The following is an 18,998-nucleotide window of genomic DNA, read 5'->3' as shown; positions in this document are numbered from 1 at the left end:
CAAGACCTTACTCCATCAACGAAACCCTCAATACCTGTCCTTAAGAATTCAACATCACCAGGGGTGCCTGGGTGGCTCATTGGGTTAAAGCCTCTGCCTTTGGCTCAGGTCGTGATCCCAGGGTCCTGGGATTGAGCCCAGCATCGAGCCCGGCATCGGGCTCTCTGCTCAGCAGGGAGCCTGCTTCCTCCTCCCTCCCTCTCTGCCTGCCTCTCTGCCTCCTTGTGATCTCTGTCTGTCAAATAAAATAAATAAAATCTTAAAAAAAAAGAATTCAACATCACCAGGTGGTAGGCCTACTGACATCTGCTTTGCAGAGCCACTTTTTAGGGAAGAGCAGCTGTTCTGCTGCTTTATCCACTGAAACTGCTCTTAAAAGGAGCCACCAGTTTAAAAAAAAAAGGGAGCCACCAGTTTTTCCTTCTCCCAGAAACTGCTCTTGGGAGTTTTCCTCCTTCCACTCTCCCTGCTGCTTCCACCCACCCACACTTTACTCCTTCCCTAGGCAAATCCATAGGGATGGTAGGGTCAACTAGAGGTGAAGTGAACATCCACACATACCAACAGCAGCTCCAGCAGCTCCGGCAATGTGAAAAGCAGTTTGCCTAGGTCCCAAGGCTTGCTCAAAGAATGTTGGCCCATGGGATTTACTTTGTACCTGTGGTCTTTTATGTTCAAAATATTCTTTCAGGGGCACCTGGGTGGCTCAGTGGGTTAAAGCTTCTGCCTTCAGCTCAGGTCATGATCTCAGGGTCCTGGGATGGAGCCCTGTATCGGGCTCTCCCTCTTTGCCTCTCTGCCTACTTGTGATCTCTATCAAATAAAATCTTAAAAAATTCTTTCACCAGTATTTCACTCAATACCCACACCTCAAGAGCAGAACCAATTTTAGCTCCTCAAAGGGACACAGAGGTTTGTACTAATGTACTTAAGCAGACAGTGGTGGGTTTTTTTTTTTTAAACAAAGAGCCCAAACACACTAGGGGTTAAATAAGCTGCTTCTCTTTCCACTGTTTATTAATGTACAAAATATACAAAACCAAAAGAAAAAAAATACTCATCCCTCAAATCCATCGTGGCTCTAACCCAAGACCCTGCACAGAAGCCAACCAATCCACTGTTTTCATAGAAAACAACTGATGCCGAGACCTGGGAAGGAGAGGGCTGGGGAAAGGTGCGTCAGCTTTGCGGCACCCACCCAGGAAGGCACCTGGTGGGACTCAGAGGTGGCTGACAGGGCAAGGGAGCCAGAGGCTTCACACCGACAAGGTTCCAGGTGGGGGCAGAGTGCGCCAACTCCTGAAGGCAGTGCATGTAGTGTGACTGTCAGGCCCAGAGGGCCCGGCAAGTTGATGAAAAGCTGGTCTCACTTAAGTGTTAGTTTCCAGAATAGCTACAGGCAAGGGTGGGCCAACACCACCAGCCTCGCCTATGCCAGCTACAACTTCCACTTGGATGCAGGCGTGAATTGACCATCAGTGAACCTAGCAGACCCATGATGCAGACTTGGGTGTTCACAGAAGGTTGCGAAGTCTTACTTGAGAAAGGAACTCAATGGAAAGCCTGTGTCAAGGTGGAAGTGGGGATGATGTATTCCAGAACTCAAATCCAGCCTGATTGAGCCCTCTCAGTGCAGTGGGGTATATAATACCCCTTTTAACATCTCCCCACCCCATGAGAAGAATGAACTTGGCTGGGATGATTTCATAAGTGCATCTGATCCCATGTCAGTTCTGTGTGCATGTGGAGGACCCACAATAGAGTAGAGCTGTTCTCCAGGATAACCAGCTTTAGGTTCTCAGGCATAAAGGGTAATACTGGAAAAGGGTTTGGAGTTATAGGGCAAATCTCCTCAAAAAGTGAAGCCAACTGGGTCTTCTCTTCAGCAGTCCAGGGTACAGAATGTGTCTAGTCTCTCTCCTCCCCAGACTGGAGGAAAATATGTACATCAATGCGCACCAGTGATCAGAAAACCCCCAGAAACCCAAGCAGGTGGGAACTGAGGGGGCCGGCTCCTCATCAGCTGGGGACAGGGGAATGTGGGCCTCACAGAAGCCATAAGAGGGTGGAAGGAGCAAGGCTGCAGTCCACAGGGGTGTGTGTGGGTGGGGCAGAGGAGGTGGTCCCTAGGGCAGGGGGGGCCCATTGACACCCGGGTGGTAGAAGGCACAGTTGTTCTCATAGCGGCAGTTGCCCTTCATCATGAAATGTCGGCAAACAGGGCGGTTGGACATGTCTGTGGGAATGATGGTGGAATCATTAGATAGAACATGGCTAAGAGCTCAAAGCCACCCTCGCACCCCATCACCACCCTATCCATAGCATCCTGAAAACTATCTTTCAGGGAGACATGGAATCTTAGGAATTTGAGGGAAGGCCAAAAGACAACAACTACCAGACATACAGAAAATAGGGTGATTTCATGTCTGGCCTAGCATACCCAGCATAGTGATGCTCCCCCAAAACTTGCATGGGACATCAAAAGCCACATAGTGAGCAGGAACCATTCTCACCTCCTCCATGGCTGTGGCCTCCATCGTGCCCTCGGTGGCCCCCTCCTCCATGGCCAGGGCCATCATGGCTACGGTGCTCATGAGGTGGTGGCCCTCGATGGTCATGGCCTCGGTGACCAGGGACATCATGAGGCCGGTGGCCATGGGGCCCACCATGTCCAGGACCTTCATGGGGGCGATGTCCACCACTTCCACCCATGCTCCCACCAGGGCCTTCATGGGGGCGATGTCCACTTCCAGCACCCATTCCTCCACCAGGGCCTTCATGGGGGCGATGTCCACTGCCTCCACCCATGCCACTGCCAGGGCCTTCATGAGGACGATGGCCAGTGCCACTGCCCATGCCACCACCAGGACCTTCGTGGGGACGATGTCCCCCACCTCCACCCATGCTACTGCCAGGGCCTTCGTGGGGGCGGTGCCCACCACCCATGCCACTGCCAGGGCCTTCATGGGGACGATGTCCACTGCTGCTGCTCATGCCCCCACCAGGGCCTTCATGTGGACGATGCCCACCACCTCCAACCATGCCCCCACCAGGGCCCCCTCGTCCATTTGGGGGTCCTCCTCCAGAGCGACCTCCTCTGGCCCCCCGGAAGGGAGGAGGAGGAGGAGGTGGTTCATTTCCTCCTCGGCCACCGCGGCCTCTATGGTATGGTCCAGGACCTGGTCCCGGGCCCCCCCGCATTGGGCCCCCCCGCATGGGGTCACCTGGGCCATCCCAGAAGGGATCACCCCCTCGTGGAGGGGGTGGGGGACCCAAGAGACGTGGACCCACTGGCCCACCAGGGCCTCCATGAGGACCTATTAAGGAAAAAAAAGACAGTATCAGCTATGTGTTACACTCAGGGAGGTCCTCTCCCACCCTAAACCACCTCCCACCTTTGGGTCAAACCTACATTATTACCAGGTCAAAATTAAGCAAGTAAACCCATTCCAACCTCTTACTATCACCTACCTGGCATAGGTCCCCCAGGCCCAGGGGGGAAATGCTGCATGGCCTTCGGGCCCCCAGGGCCTCCTGGTGGGAAACCATTGGCTATTGGACCAGGGCCTAATAGTCCATGTGGCACTATTAAAAAAGAAAAAAAGTAGAACAAGAGGATGCTAGAAGAGTGGCATAACTTCCTAATTAGGTGTGCCTTTCTGACCCTCTCAGACCAACTTGGCAAAGCAATGCTCTGTCTAGTCTTGCCCTCCCCACCAGCAGTAATACCCCTGCTCACCACTGTCTGTAAACCCTGCTCCCTGCTCGCCCTCAAATCTGCAGTAAGCTTCCTCTCCCAAGCTCCAGGACTGGCCCTGGTGATTACCGAGCATCTGCTTGATCTTGTCTGAATAGTCTGGTTGCTTTAGCAGTTCCTCTGAGGGATGACTATTTGGACTACCCTGTAAGGTAAGATGAATAAAGAACAAGGTCAACAGAGTGCAAGGGTAACAACTGCAGAGAGAAGAGCCAGATGAGGAACCAAGTGAGAAGACAAGTACTGGGGTAAAAAGAGAGATTCCAGAGAAACTGGAAAAGAGGAAGGTGGGCTCATACCATGATGGAGGTGAGGATCTCTTGGACATTGATGCCTCCTCCTCCAGGACCCTGGGGGCTCTTCCCAGCACCCATGCTTCCCATGAGATTGGCCAGGACAGGGGGCAACTTGGAGCCACCTGCCCCATCAGGTGAGCCACCAGCTCCCCCAGGCTCCAGAGTCTCAATATATGAGGTCTCATCCATGGAACATTCCTGCAAGACAGGAGAATAATCAGGACTAACTTTGAAAGAATGAAGACACATTCCATTTGAAATGGAAATGAATTGTCAAAAGACACATTAAAATCGATCACACCCTCCATCACCACATAGCATGTGCTCACCTCATCTAGGGGGATGAGCTTCGGGGGTACAGGTTCATAGGGCTCAGGATCAGGTTCATGAGGACTATTAAGAACACCACAGGTGACGGGAAAAAAAGTGACAAATTATTTAAACCCTTCAAATTCCCTCCTAGCCCCCACCCACCTCCATATTACTCCAGGGAATGTTCCCCTCAGGAGTCCAAGTATTTAACAAGACCATGGTTCGTTCATGCCCACACTCTTTTGCTCACCTTTCCTTGTTCAAGAAGAGCTCCTGAAGGATTCCTTTCTCCCGCTCAGCCTGGATGTATCGCTCCTGGCTGTTGCTTCCAGGGGTGACAAGGGGTGAGGGAAGAACCAGGGGCCGCGGGCACACCCATGGCACCTTCTCCTCCATGTTGTCATGGCTCAGACGCCGGGCTGTCTCAAATGCATGTCTGTCTGACAGTATCTCTCGCTTAGCAGCCTCACCAAAGTCCTTGATCTTATTCACATTTACTATTGGCAAGGAGAAAAAAAAAAAAGTAAACACAACCCAGTCCTTTTTAAACTCCCTATGCCCACTTACTACACAAAAATCTTGACCGCTCACCTCGTTCAGTTTCATCCAGTTCAAAATAGAAATATTCTCTCAGTTTGCCCTCCTCAGGCCACGTCACAGTTTTCCTCTTCCTGCCTTTCCGGGTCAGCTGGCTAGGATCTCCAGGACTCTCCACTGGCTTTGCATCCAGTGCTCCTGGCTCCAAAGAGGCTGTAAGCAGGAGAGGTTTCAGACCAAGGTCCGTCCCTTTAGAAAACCCCCAGACCTGAACCAATTTCTAGACTCACCTGTATCCATGAGCTCTGGAACTTCAACAGGGGGAACTGGGGTGCCTGGGCGGTCTGTGTCCATAGCCTCACAAGGAGGTGCTGGTTCTGGGGAAGAAGGTTTGGCTGTGCTTGGTTCTGTGCTCGTTTTCCCTTCAAATGGGCTTGGCTATTGTGAAAGAAAAAGAAGTTCATGAGCTGATGTGAAACAAGGTTAAGGTAAGACAATTAGTCTGGGGTCTTAGACAGGATCCCCCAGGATCCCCCATGACAGACAGAATCTGCCATACCACCGACCCTGCACCACCTCCACCACAGTCCACATCTTGTTGTCCTCCCCAACCACTGCCAGGTGCTGAGCCCTTCCTTCTACTTTACTTTTGATACCCTGTCACTCAGACCTACGGCCTAGTGCTCATACCTTGGCAGCTGTAGGTGACAGCACCTTCTTCTTCTTCTTAATTTTGATGCCTGGAACAGGGGCTGAATTGAGTGCATCCAGAAAGCCCAGGCCTTCCATGGCTACAAAAGGAAAAAGCATAAAATGGAATCATCAGACCTTTTTCACAATCCTATTCCTATAGACAAAGTCTGGGCAGGAAATGGGCCAATGGAGACCCTGTCACGACTGAGGACATAGTAAGTTCAAGGTAACCAGGAAGAATATGCTGGATTCACGTAAGAAATTCTTGTTATTCTATTTTTTATTTTGTTTTTAAGTAATCTCTACAACCAGCGTAGGTCTTGACCTCCCAACCTGGAGATAAAGAGTTGCATGCTCCTCCACTTGCGCCAGCCAGGCGCCCTTTCTTTTAAAAATTTTAAAGGCAAGCAACCGACCCTTTGAGTATGAATTAGAGTTCAGGTAACTGAAGAAGGCAGCCCACATGGACAAGACAGAATATCCCAAAGCTGGGGGAATCCCTAATCAGTCACTGAATAGCACACCTCTAAGACTCATCTCTAAAATTACTTTTAAGTAATCCTATGAAAGGGGACCTCCAGAGGTGCAAAAATTAAGTCACCAAGAAATCCCCCCCCTACCCACCCTTCAACATTCATTCCCATTAAGAGTTTGCTCCCAAAGTGCATTCTTCTACTTTAGACTCACGCTGTGGTGGGATGATCTTCACTTTGATCTCTTTGGTGGCATTCGGTGTGGTGTTCAGTGGCTTGTATTTCTTCTCTGCAGGGGGTGCAGCATCTCCTGGAGCAACTGTGGTGCTGTCAGAAGAGGAACTGTCAACAACATCTCTGACTCACTCTGACTTGCCCCTTCTTCTCCCTCATATCCACAAACTAACCCATGCAGAAACTCAGGATGTGGTCCATACCTCTGACGCTTGAGGGGAATGGGTTTAAGGTTGTACTTGTCAGAAACCACCACTGCACTGGCGTTCTTCTTCACAGGCACCAAAGACGGAGTCTCCAGCTCTAGCCCTGTGGGAAGAAACATGCTGTTGGGGTTGAACTCCTTCCCACTCTCAACTCTTCCTGGTCCAACCCTAAATCTTCATCCAACCCAAGCCTCACCCATTAATCTTCCTTCTTCCATGTGCGCCCTATCATAAATCCGCTAATCCACTACAAAATCCTAGGTGTACATCTGCCCACAGACCTTCCCAAGACCAGCCAGCAGCCCTACCAGTGGAACGGAATTTGGCGTGACTTGGTGCTGTGGTTCGGAGAGACTTGGGCTTCTCTTTCTTCTTCTCTGGGGCCTCCTCGGCCCGGGTCTCAGCCTTCACCTCAGTCAAGGGTCGCTCAGGAGGGGTGGTTCGACTCTTCCCCTCTTCTTTACGTTTCTTCTTATCTTTCTCTGTTATGAAAATAAAAAGCATTAAAGGATTTTACTTAAAAAGAAACACTGTTAAGAGGTGAAGCAGGCTAAAGGCACTGAAGGCCATGTCCCAGTGGGAAAGAAAGAAACACGAGGGATAAAAGACTAAGGAGCTTACCAGCAGGCTGGGTACTGCTCTGGGAGCGGATGACAGCCATCCAGTCACTGACAAGGACTGAAGCCAATTTCCGGAGCTCTGCAGGTCAGAGTATAAGGGGAAATGCCTAAGTAGCTAAAAATATTTTCTTCCACTAACAGAAAACAAGGATGTTTAAAGATATACTATAAAAATCTGTATAACAGAAAAAGTAACATAGAATTTTAACAACAACATGAGATAGGCTCAAAAACCAAACTCTTCAAAATGGAACAATGAGGGGCGCCTGGGTGGTTCAGTGGGTTAAAGCCTTTGCCTTCGGCTCAGGTCACTGATCCTAGGTTCTGGGATCGAGCCCCGCACTGGGCTCTCTGCTCAGCAGGGAGCCTGCTTCCCCCTCTCTGACCACTTGTGATCTCTCTGTCAAATAAATAAAATCTTAAAAAAAAAAAAAAAAAGGAACAATGAATCACATGGTAGTCTTCTATTCCAATCCAGTGGGGGGTTGGAGGGGAAGATGACACATTAATTACATACAAGGTACATTATAAAAACTACATCAGTTGTTTTACATGTATCTCATATGGCTGTTATAACTTGAAGATTTTTATTCCTCTTTCACAGACACACAGCAGCATAAGGATCAGAGTCAGAAAGCTAGAAAGCACCAGAATGAAGCCAGTGCCGATGCTCTTCTGCTAACCATGTATTAAACTAAAATCAGGAAGCAGGCAGGGTTCAAGTATCTGAAAAGCTAAGAACAGTATTACTCTACGTTGTCCTACCTAAAGGCAAACAAAGTTTCAAGGAACAGATTTAGATCCATTTTATAAAAGATTTCCTAAGCCACCTTTTTTCCTAGAATGCTACTAGTGATTAATGGCTTTAAAAAAATCAATTAAATGTAGCAAAGGCGAAGAGCTTAAAGCAGACCACTTTATGGACAGGGAAGGCATTATTTAGAGAAAGAAGATGAACAGAGAATTTAAAGGACAAAAATGTGTTTCCAAATATATAGGAAAAACAAAAACAAAAACCCCTACAGCTCTTGCCTTTTGTACTTGGCAAAGAACAGCTCTTACCTACGGCACCAGCCTCTTGCCAACATTTCCACATATAGACTTATTTGATAATGAGATTGTTGAAAACATTAAACCCTAACTTTTTCTTTTTTTTTTTTTTTTTTAAAGATTTTATTTATTTGTTTGACAGACACAGGTTACAAGTAGGCAAGAGAGGCAGGCAGGGAGAGAGCGGAGGAAGCAGGCTCTCCGTGGAGCAGAGAGCCCAATGTGGGGCTCGATCCCAGGACCCTGGGATCATGACCTGAGCTGAAAGCAGAGGCTTTAACCCACTGAGCCACCCAGGCACCCCATAAACCCTAACTTTTCAAATATACAACTAGCAATTTCTATATTTAAGGCACCATGAACTCCAGTGCATCCCCAATACAGGGATACCCTAAACCTTTTTGGACCAACTGATACTATGGTCTAGTGAGACTTTAAGGTCCATAAGGAATGTACAAATTTCAGTATTCAAAGGAAGTAACAGAACAATTAAAGCTGTATTCAAAGGTGGCAACACAACTAGACAACGGGAAAACAAGGAACACTATACCTGAAAATGAAAAAATAAGAGATGGGCAATGATTTAAAAGGAAATTCTACAGTATGTGCTACATTACGAATTATTACTCAATATACTCTGTTATGTCACAAAAACAGAAGTGTTCAGTATTTAAAAAAACCTAAAACCGAGAATAAAAAAGAATGGAAAGCTAGAGAACATTTTTCACTTAAACATTGTTAAACCCCTTATCTTGGTAAACGTTCCCAGTGTTTTCTTCTATAGCTGAAGAATTTCAGATAGGCTTACCCAGGCCTACATGCTCCTTCTATACCAAACTGCCAAAGCCTCTTTCCAAAAGGCCCTGGCACACCATTCCCTTTAGACAAAAGAATAAGCCTATTCTGATCAGGGATTAGCTCTGCTAGAATACTGTTCACTTGTGGGATACTAATGTTTTGTGCCAGTGGTTTGTACACTGGGTATAAACCCTTTTCTTCACTAAAGAAAAGGCCGTGAAGCCTTTTCTGGAGCCAGGCCCTGTCTTTATGCCAGAACTGTATGATCCTTGCCAAGGGCTCCAATACCCTTTGTCTTAAGAAAAAGAAAGACTCTGTTGCTAACAAAGCTATGATCTACTCCAGCAGTCAGGATTCTTTCTGCCCATGTCCTAAAGGAAGGTGTTTACTGGTAGTACTATATGTCTATTACACACTGAAGTTCCCAGAATATGCTATATTTATTTAGAAAAATAAAAGGAACTCCCATCTAAATAAATAAATAAATAAATAAATAAAAGGAAATGATGACAACACTCTCTAGGATGACACTATCTTCTCCAAAGAAGTTTAAGTATATGCCTTTTACACCAAGAGATAGTAAGCATCAGTTTTTAAGTATGGGGTCTCATCTTACATTCAGTAGTAGAGAAATGGACAAATCCCATTCGGAATTCAGATCAGGAAAGGGAGAAAGGTTAGAGAGTCTCAATTTTTAAAAGAAAGAGAAAAGTATAGTGAGGTAGCAAGGAGTGACAGGATAGTTCAAGGATAGGAGTAAGACACAAAAATAACAAAGGGGGGGTGCGCCTGGGTGGCTCAGTGGGTTAAGCCTCTGCCTTCAGCTTGGGTCATGATCTCAGGGTCCTGGGATGGAGCCCCGCATCGGGCTCTCTGCTCGGTGGGGAGCCTGCTTCCCCCTCTTTCTCTGCCTGCCTCTCTGCCTACTTGTGATCTCGCTCTCAGTCAAATAAATAAATAAAATCTTAAAAAAGAGAAAAGAAAAGAAAAGAACAAAGAGGCAGTCATGAGGAAGGGCTGGCCCCTACCTTCATCCTCACTTGACTTGCTCAGCTGTTTCACCAGTTTGGCTGTGTTGTTCTGTGAGAGATGGGGAGAAAGTTAAATACAAGGAGGAAAATGAGTCCTCTTAGAGCTAAGAACTGCACAAACTCACACGCAATTTCTTTTTTGTGAGATTTTATTTTTAAAGTTATCTCTACACCAAAGCAGGAGCTCAAACCCACAACCCCAAGACCAACTGAGCCAGTTGGGCGCCCTGCCCACAATTTCTTAACAGTCCCTAACTGCGACCACCACTACTCTTGTACTTTACCATTTATAAAACCTTTGTAGGCATACAAACTTAATTCTAAAAACAACCAATGTAGGTAGGGGCATTCATTCCCAATGAAAGACAAGAAAACTGAGGCTCAAATACCTGAACTACCCCAACCAGAAACCTATTAATGGACATAAACCAAGTCTTCTGATACTAAATTCCTATTTTTTCTACCACTCTCCTGCACAGGCCCAAGACTGCCACATCAGACTCCATGTATTTTATCTACCAGGCTAAAGCAAAAAGGAAGCATTAGTGTTGTAGAGACTTAAGGTACCTGCTTGAGATGGTCCACAGTGAGCGGGAGGTGCTGCAGGGTCAGTAGAATTTGCTGTAAGAGGGGAATGTTGTTCGTTGTCTTTGAATAGGTCAGCCAATTGTTAAGAAGCTTGTAGCCACCAACATCAATAAACCTGCAGGCAGGTAGGAGAATCTGTAATGTCCTTTCCAGGTTTGGAGTGCCACATCCCACACTCCTACTCCCCCATCAATGACCTAGGAACCCCCTGCACCCTCTCCCACCTTCTATGTACATCTTCCCAGCCCAGACACCCAGATCCCCACTTACTTGACCAATATTTCTGGTGACTGGGTCTGCAGGAGAATGTTCAAGTAAGTGCATCGACTCACCATCTTTCGTGCTTCCTTCATCAGGCTGTAGGAGAGATATTAAGGTTAGAAATGGAGCAAGAGCCTCTTCTTTCAACAGAAGCATCTCTGATCTGTGGGAGTGCCTAAAAATCCCTATGACTGGGACTTTGCCACAGAACAGGAAAGTCACACAAGCCTCTGGGGGATGGGATGGATCCAGAGTGAAATGGAATCCCAGGAGAGGATGGAAGACAACTGAAGGGACACTGAGGTCTCTGATCTGGGGAGGTGAGCATCACTGCTTTTCTAACCCCCAGGACACACTTGATTTTGCTTCCCAGTTAAGAATGCTAGCACTAACAGCCATCCATTCATAGTATGTTCAGGACTGGCTTGGTCTTTTGCCTTCCCCTCGGAAACTGGAGAATCCCTGAAGGAAAATGGCAGTCTGGGTAAATGGAATGTGACCCAAAACAGAACCAAAAATTCTGTCACCTGGCTCTTCTGCTCCCTTCCTTCCAAAGCATGACTTTAAGACTGTGGACATCAAAGCCCAGATTCTATTATGGTGAGGAACCAAGGAATCACCTTTTTCTATGACGTAGTCTAAAATTATTGGCTACCGATCTTATTTCACTGACTCACTCTCTCCCCCTCCAAAAACGGTCATTCCTATTTACAGTCATATTTCAACATAAAATATCCTCTGCTCACAATGACTCCCCAAAACAGGCAGACTCACCTGAAGATCTTGGAAATCCCATCCACACTCTTAACTTCCCCATCTCGGTTAAGGAAGCTATCCAGGCCCTTGAGCAGCTCTTTGGGATCTATGGGACCCGAACCCATGATCGAGGTTTCTAAGACAAGGACAAAATAAACCCACAGAATAAATGGGTGGCAAGGAGAGTCCCACTATACCCTCTAATAAATTCCATTTGTAGAGTTGATAAAAATTTGTGACTAATTATTCAATCTATATTCAACTACACTCACCATTTTCCAGGTAAGAGAAAATCAAAACATCATTACCACAGAGAAAAAAAGCCCTGGTAAGTTAAGCATGGGGAGGACTGAATGGGAAGACAATTAAGACAGGAGGACTGGGCAGCACACCTTTCTCCCTCCTGGTTACATCCTTCCTAGATAGCTGAACTTCACTAAATTGTACTAGGACTGAGTCAAGTTTCCGTAACAAAACACTCAACATTCCAAGGTCTTCTTGCTTATTGTTAGGTCTTATTTCTTCTTAGCTGCTGATAAATCTGGCTTGGGGGGAAAAAAGTACAGCTTGTTAAGAACTGGTACAATTTCAGACACTTGGGCTAAATATCTTCTAAGATTAGTCAGTTCCTTTTTATCTATTAAGAATCACAATGACCTCCAGCAATAGAGTATGCTCTGCTTGTACCAGGAGACAATCAGTTGAAGTGACAGTTGATGAGTGATAAAAACTTGAAAACATAATCTTTCCCTCAAGAAAGTTGTGGGTAGCTCCCAGAAATGGAGACAAATGGATATAAAGGAAATCAAGCAGGCACTCCTAAGCCTTGAACAGAACTGTCACTCATTAACCAAATACTGCACAAATTTTATTGTTTTAAAGTTAAGACTGGTTTGTGATTTCAAAAGCAAAGATGCAAATCTGATTACTTCCCTTCAAAATCACACCACCATCCAAGATCCCCAAAAGGCAGGCCTGAAATTAGAAACCAGAGAGCCAAAAAGAATGGAATAAAACTAGAAGCTGAGAAAACGCCATTAAATTTTAAATAGCTACTTTAGACCAGATTAGAAAAAGAGCTCATTAAAAGCTAAACTGCTGTTATAAAGTGTGAAGCAATTTCTAGGCCAAAACCCAAGGTAATTTAGAATCAATGTAGCTCTGTGATTTTTATGCCTCTAAACACGAGATTCTCAGAACTGAAAAAGAAAGCCACCTCAGTACTATCTGCGTTTCGAATATAAGGTTAATGCTGGATAGAAAGGAATCAAGAAGAAAACAATTTCTTGCCTCCTACTTACAGTACAGGTAACAGACATAATCCCAGCAGGAAGGTGGGAATATCCGTGTTTTACAAGTTGTGTTTTGTGCAGATTTTTGTGCAGAAAAGAGAACAAATCTCTTAGAACAAAAATTTGTTCTAAAAAGAAAAACAAGCATAATAATCTCAACCTTTTAGTCCTCCCAACAAGAAGGCCAATAAATTTCTAAATAGACAGGTCCTAACAACCTAGCGAAGCAGCAGCAGAAGCAGGGAAGAGGCTGGTTCTTGAGACCATAACCTGTGGGCTGAATACAGAAAGAAAGATGAGGTTAAAAAAAAAAAAAAAAAAAAAATTGCTGAGGTGAGCAAATCTGGATTAAGTGTGCTGTTGCTGCTGCTCTGGAACCTCCACAAGGACAGGTAGAATCTGAGGTCAGAAGAAAAACACAGGTAGAATACTGGGTAAGATTAGAAGCCCATGGGCCAAATCCACTGAAATGTGGTGATTCTTACAGACACAGGGAGAAAGGCATTCTTCCATGTAGTAAGACACCATAAAGTGGTATATGGACACTATAGCAAGAGATACATACACAGATACAACAGAAGGATAAAACAGATTTCCCATCTATTGGAAACTGGAAAAGCAGTGAGTGAATCCAAAGTAATACATAACGGCAACCACAATATACACAATTTGACAAAAAGATTTCAATTAAATTAACATCAATTCAAACCAGCACCACCACCCCCACCAGGCCAAATACTGCTGACCTGACTGATTAAAACTCAATATACATCACCTTGGAGAACTACTTTTGCACAGCCAAGTACAAGCTGAGCCAACAAGAGTATTACCCCTACTTCCTTCAGAAACTCAAAAGAAGTGTCACCTGAACTCAAATGTTCCTCAAGAGGGTGGGAGAGAAGAAAGAATAACGACACCCAGAAAGAGACCAACAAGTACAAAGCCAAATTCTGCCCAGTGCCTTCTTCTGGGAATGAGACCAAGGGACAACTTTTTCCCCATTCACAACAAGCAAGAAAAGTCAGGAGAAGCTAGAAGACAAAGCAGAAATGTTAAATATTCATTTTCCACTAGTATTTTTCTATTATTTGTATTTTGGAAATACAATTAACAGAACTAAGTTTCGTCTCACAAGTACCAATCGTGACAAAATGTAAATGGGTTTTCTCATGGCTTTCCTACAAGCAAATTAGTTTTAACTCATTTTAAACTAAGGACTATATCAAGTGTATTACAACCAAATTTCCTTACTTCAAAGTCAGTATATTTTGAAAGAAGCTACAAGGCACTCAACTGCAAAGGAATGAAGAGCCTAAATTCCTGGTGCAGGCCTACAGTGGAAAATGCAGAGCTGACCAGGGAAGGAGGGACAGTAACCAAGTGCATTTCCTAGTACTTTCTGGAACCTGGAACGAATACTTAAGGAAGCTTTCTGGAAACAAAAATAATCTAGGGCATGATATGTTTGCTTTTAATTTCCTTGAAGATAGAACATACAAAAGGGGCAGGGAGAGGGGAAGAACCCCAGGCTTATCTCCACCTAGACCTAAGCTGTGCATTCCTTCTTATGGATTTTGCAGGCAGAGATGAGCACTACTGACTGACAAAACAAGGCTCTGGGGAATTTTCTTTCTTACCAGAGAGAAACGTAGAAATTCTTAAGTGACACCAACTCCTGCCTCCAAAATGACTTTTACTTAGGAGTTATTCAATCAACAAGGTGAAAAATACCTAGCTTGGCTAAAGTTATTCCATAGCCATCACAAAAAAAAAAAAAAAAAAAAAAAAAAAAGCCCTTTTAAAAACAATCATAACCCTCTTATAACAAGAAGGAGTCTGAATTTACCTTAACTTAGAACTCTTAGCACTTCAGGAAATGAAAATGTTATCTGAACCCTGAAATTCCCCTTTTCTTGGTGTTTTGAGGTTATGTCCTAATAGACTCAGTGGACTGAAATTAGGTCTCTCAAGTAATACACAAGGTCTTACCTCTCCTAAGTAGTAAGCCCCTATCCCTCAAACTTATATTGAAAACCTGGTACAGTGATCTCCCCAAAATCTTATTTGCTTTTCAGTGAGGATGTAAAATCACCCAACCCCAGCAAAGGCTCCCAGAATATAACTGGCCACAAACTACAAGGATCAGGTTCTCCGAGGTTCTCTGGATGGATGTGGTTTCCCTAGAAGACATTGTTGCCCCATCTCCCATATTAAGGAAGATCTTCTTTAAAAATCCCCTGTTCACTAGAGATCAGGAACCCCAATGGGTAGAATATTCAGCTCCCAAGGAAGGTATGCTGCAGAGGCACATGGCAAACTGCTTAAAAGATAAAAAAACAAAAAAAAAAAACTTGTGGTCAATAGACATGTGGAAGAGTCCCTCCCACCCAACCCAGAAGTTTTAAGTACTAATTTGAGAATCTGTACCCAGCAGAAAATTAGCCCTGAGTCTAACCAAGTTACCACAGGACAGCTGTACAAAATGGCTTTCCAATTCTGCCTAGAACCTCCACGCTTCAAATCAGGAATTTAAAAAATGAGAAGTATATGAAGAATTTGACAAAGACTGGACTTTGAAAAAGTTGAAGATAGAGAAGGGACAGGACACCCAATACCACCCTCAGATAGGGCATGGCTGTGAACATGCACCCATTGCGAAAGCACTGACAAGTTGAAAAATGAAGACATTTTTCTGCCATTAATGATTTTTAAGGAATTTCTTTCTAAAGGGAAGAAAAAAGAAATTCAAAAAAGGTGGCTCTTTGGAAAAAAGAAATGAAGGTTGTGAAATGTAATACCAGAAAGATTTTGCTTACCAGACACCGTAGCTCGCATCCCCCTGCCTTGAGTTTACAACTGCCGCCTCCTTTCCTATTCACTTCTCATCCTAGTACCAATGTACAGGAGCTACGTAACTGGAGAACGTGATACAGCACTGAACACAAAGAGTTTATCCCCAAACCCAGAGGTGGGAATAAGGGCGATTTAAAAGGAAGTCTTGAAGTACCCACCCTCCCCCAGTCTCATTATACAAAGCGACCAAATGCAGGCCCAAGGACTGGTCCTGAGCAGAAATGGCACAATTCAGTGTCATTAGGCTCCATTTGTCTATTCAAGTCACTTTCACAAGTCCTCCTTTCCCCACTATCTCCCACCACACAAGATCTACATACACACAGCTTTCACACACAGCACCAGAAGGCTCCCAGTCTTAAAGTATTGTTGGTTTGACTGGTTTTCCACCCCTGGCAACTGAAGCGGGGTTAAACTTCCAAGCAGTTGTGATGAGTGAAGGAGGGTGAAAATAAAAGCAACAGGCTCTGATCGTTAAATATAAAAACTAGAGCTGCCCGGGAGATGGACAACTTCAAGACCTAATTCTTACAAGCTTTTTCAAGATTATAAAAGATATTCTAAAGTAAATGTCTTCCTGTCTAGCAGCAGCGTGCACAGGGAGTACAGAAGGCATCTGCTCAGGGGTGGAGTTTCAAGAGGCTGGAGAGAAGAAAGGGGATTACATCACCTTTCCGTGCTGCTCCTCCCCCTTGACCAAGTTTCTAGGGCGGCCCTAAGCTCTGGGTGGCAAAAGGGGGGAGAAAAAACAACAAAGAAGCAGGGACGACGCCATTTTGTAATGGAGAAGAGGAAAACTTAAAAAAAAGCTATCCCGGCTAGCTGCCGGCAGCTAGTTACACCAGAAAACACCCCTTTACAGTAAAATACCCCAAACCAGCACCCATCCTGAATGGTCTTTGACCTAATTTGGGTAAGAAAGTTGTGAAAATAAAACCAATTAAAGTATTTACAAGAACAATTTTCTGTGGGGAAGAACTGAATTTCCAATTGAGATTCAACCTGCTACCGTCGACCACCCCCATTCTCCTACAAAGGGAAAGGGGGGAGGACTTGGAACCCTCTCAACAAATAGGGTTGAGGTGGGAGGACAGGAGAAAAATGGGCCAAGACACAACCTGCAACGCCGCTTGGAAGACAAAGGACAAGGAAAAGTCGCCATATTGAAGCAGGGAAGAAAAAAATTCCTTTTAACGACACAAAATCTTTTAGAAAGCTAGCATTCAATTGCACTAAATGGCTTTTAAAAATTATACTCCTGAATTGCACATTTCCCAACCTTTACACCCCCTATTAGACTGTATTCCCACCCACCAAAACGTTATCAAGTTAAAAATGTTAATCATTTTTGCTTTTAAATAACCTATGCAAACTGCAACAATTACAAAACATTCTTTACCTCCCCATTGTCTTGTATGTACTGGCACTAAAATTATATTTTGTACTGAATTAAGTGTCTTGCAATCTTTATTCCTAGATTGCCACCTATTTTAACCATACAAATATACCCCAAGCAAATTACATTAAAATTGAGAGGATTTAACAATTATTTAAAGTCACAGCCAGCTATTACTTCTCTGCCCATCTCCTTACCCTGCAATCTTTATGTACAGATTGCTTATTTATCTGGCAAATTGAAAGGCGCCCTGCTTGTCTCACACACAAAGAAGTGGGACTTCTGGGCCACAAGATCCACCATCTTTTGTATGTGAGCTCATTAACCCTTTTGAAGACTGCTAACAAGAGGAAGTTAACCATTCCTCCTTATAAAAAGCAACACTTATGGCTTTGGCAGTCTGGAATTGGCTGGATTACCAAGGGTTAACCGTCAAAATCCTCACTTGCTGACCCTCGCTCCACCCTTTCCTTTCCTGCAGCAGGGCAGGAAGGTAGGTGGTAGGAGAGAGAGAACAAGACTGTTTAGACCAAAGGCCCTTTTTTAATGGAGATTAAGTGACCGGCTTGGTCCTTCTCCAGTTCTCTACTTTGTTCTATTGGCTCATTTCTTCCTCTCATTATTTTTGGTTTCACAACGGGAAACGTTGATTTCTTGTTGCAAGGCTGGTTTTGGAAAATTCGACACTTACTATCCAATATTTTTGCGACGTCAGCACCTCGGGCTCAGGGGGGAGGGGGTTAAAATTTTGGAGAAGAAAAATAAAACCAACCAACCAGGACCCAAAACTCAATTATTTGGGGGGCTTCATTGGATCAAAAAGTCTCTTAAAAAAATGAAGGCCAACTCAGTATTCACTTGCCCCCCACCCAACTCCATTTAGGGAGGGGGGGTCGTAGAAAAAAAGTTCTGAGTGGATTCAAAAAAGTAAACGCTGGATGAGTGAATTTGGGTGGGTTTGGGAAGGGTGGGTGGTTGATTATTTTTGAAGTTATGTGGTGACGGTCCTTCGGCCACAGATTTCAAGTCCCATGCAGGGTGGGCTGGTGGGGTAGGCAAGATAGGTGGGGAGGGGTAGAAGACACAAGTGGTTGGGCTGGTGGCTGCTGTTTTCCCTTTCCCCCCTCTCAGGATCCTTTCAAGGGCTTAGGTGGTGCTGCGGCTTGTTTTTTTCTTTCCTCTTGGCCGGCCTGTCTTTCTCCGAGAAAATTCAAACCTGGGATAAAAGGAACACAAGGGAGAAAGATATAATCAATACGGGTTGCTTTAAACACCCAAAAGTACCGTATCTGTTGTCTCCAAACACCCCGATGTCCCATCCCGGACACAGCCGCCTTCTATATACCACGGTCCTCAACAGAACTCAAACCTAACCACCTCCCCAGTCCAACGATCTCAACAAAACTTTACCCACCAACCGACAAAAAACCCAAACTTACCTCTAAACGAACCCCAGAATGGCGGCTGCCTGCTCGGGCGGAGTCTTTTATACCCGGACACCGCCCAACGCGCCCAAACATGCTAGTGAAACGCCCTTGTCGCGAGACATTGTGCGCGAGGAGTGAACTCATTGGCCAACCCGAAAGACAACTCGCTAGCTGATTGGCTATCCTTCCTTCATCTTCGCTCAGCCCCTTCCCCGCCCGTTCCTTCTTCCGCCTCCTTCCTGGCCCCCCCCCCCCCGCTCACGAGCGCGTGACTGGAGAGCCTAGCACCTCCCTTTCCTCTGCTTCCACCGCTTCCGTCCTCAAGAACACGTCTCACCCTGGTTGGTAGAACCGGGCTGGCGCATGCGCATTGAGAAGATGTCGGTTGAAATCCCCTTCAAAATTTCTTAAAATGCAA

General features: G+C 45.2%; 1 protein-coding gene across 2 annotated transcripts; it reads right to left on the bottom strand.

Annotated features, from left to right (window-relative positions):
- Positions 1-986: 986 nt before the first annotated feature.
- PPP1R10 (protein phosphatase 1 regulatory subunit 10) lies at positions 987-18,704 on the bottom strand. 2 transcript variants are annotated; one of them, XM_032338049.1, is made up of 20 exons: positions 18,593-18,704; positions 15,721-18,369; positions 11,631-11,748; positions 10,866-10,952; positions 10,575-10,710; positions 10,005-10,056; positions 7,130-7,207; positions 6,817-6,990; positions 6,506-6,611; positions 6,283-6,395; positions 5,593-5,693; positions 5,193-5,340; positions 4,957-5,115; positions 4,616-4,862; positions 4,383-4,446; positions 4,057-4,251; positions 3,827-3,902; positions 3,472-3,585; positions 2,514-3,317; positions 987-2,236 (listed from the first exon to the last, which is right to left on the bottom strand). In XM_032338049.1, exons 2-20 carry the CDS (start codon positions 15,737-15,739, stop codon positions 2,127-2,129), a joined length of 2,901 nt encoding a protein of 966 aa, XP_032193940.1. In that variant the 5' UTR covers positions 15,740-18,369; positions 18,593-18,704; the 3' UTR covers positions 987-2,126. The 2 variants fall into 2 exon arrangements, with proteins under 2 accessions (XP_032193940.1, XP_032193941.1); XM_032338050.1 differs by having other exon boundaries at positions 17,845-18,369.
- Positions 18,705-18,998: the final 294 nt, after the last annotated feature.

This window comes from Mustela erminea, chromosome 4, assembly GCF_009829155.1.
Source record: "Mustela erminea isolate mMusErm1 chromosome 4, mMusErm1.Pri, whole genome shotgun sequence".
In the NCBI taxonomy this organism is placed as follows: Eukaryota; Metazoa; Chordata; class Mammalia; order Carnivora; family Mustelidae; genus Mustela; species Mustela erminea.
This window is presented reverse-complemented; position numbering and strand designations above follow the sequence as displayed.

Coding starts and splice junctions, on each gene's coding strand:
- PPP1R10 (XM_032338049.1), bottom strand. Junction 10,953..11,630: donor GGGATTTCCAAGATCTTCAG/GTGAGTCTGCCT, acceptor TCTCTCCTACAG/CCTGATGAAGGAAGCACGAA. Junction 3,903..4,056: donor AGATCCTCACCTCCATCATG/GTATGAGCCCAC, acceptor CTTACCTTACAG/GGTAGTCCAAATAGTCATCC.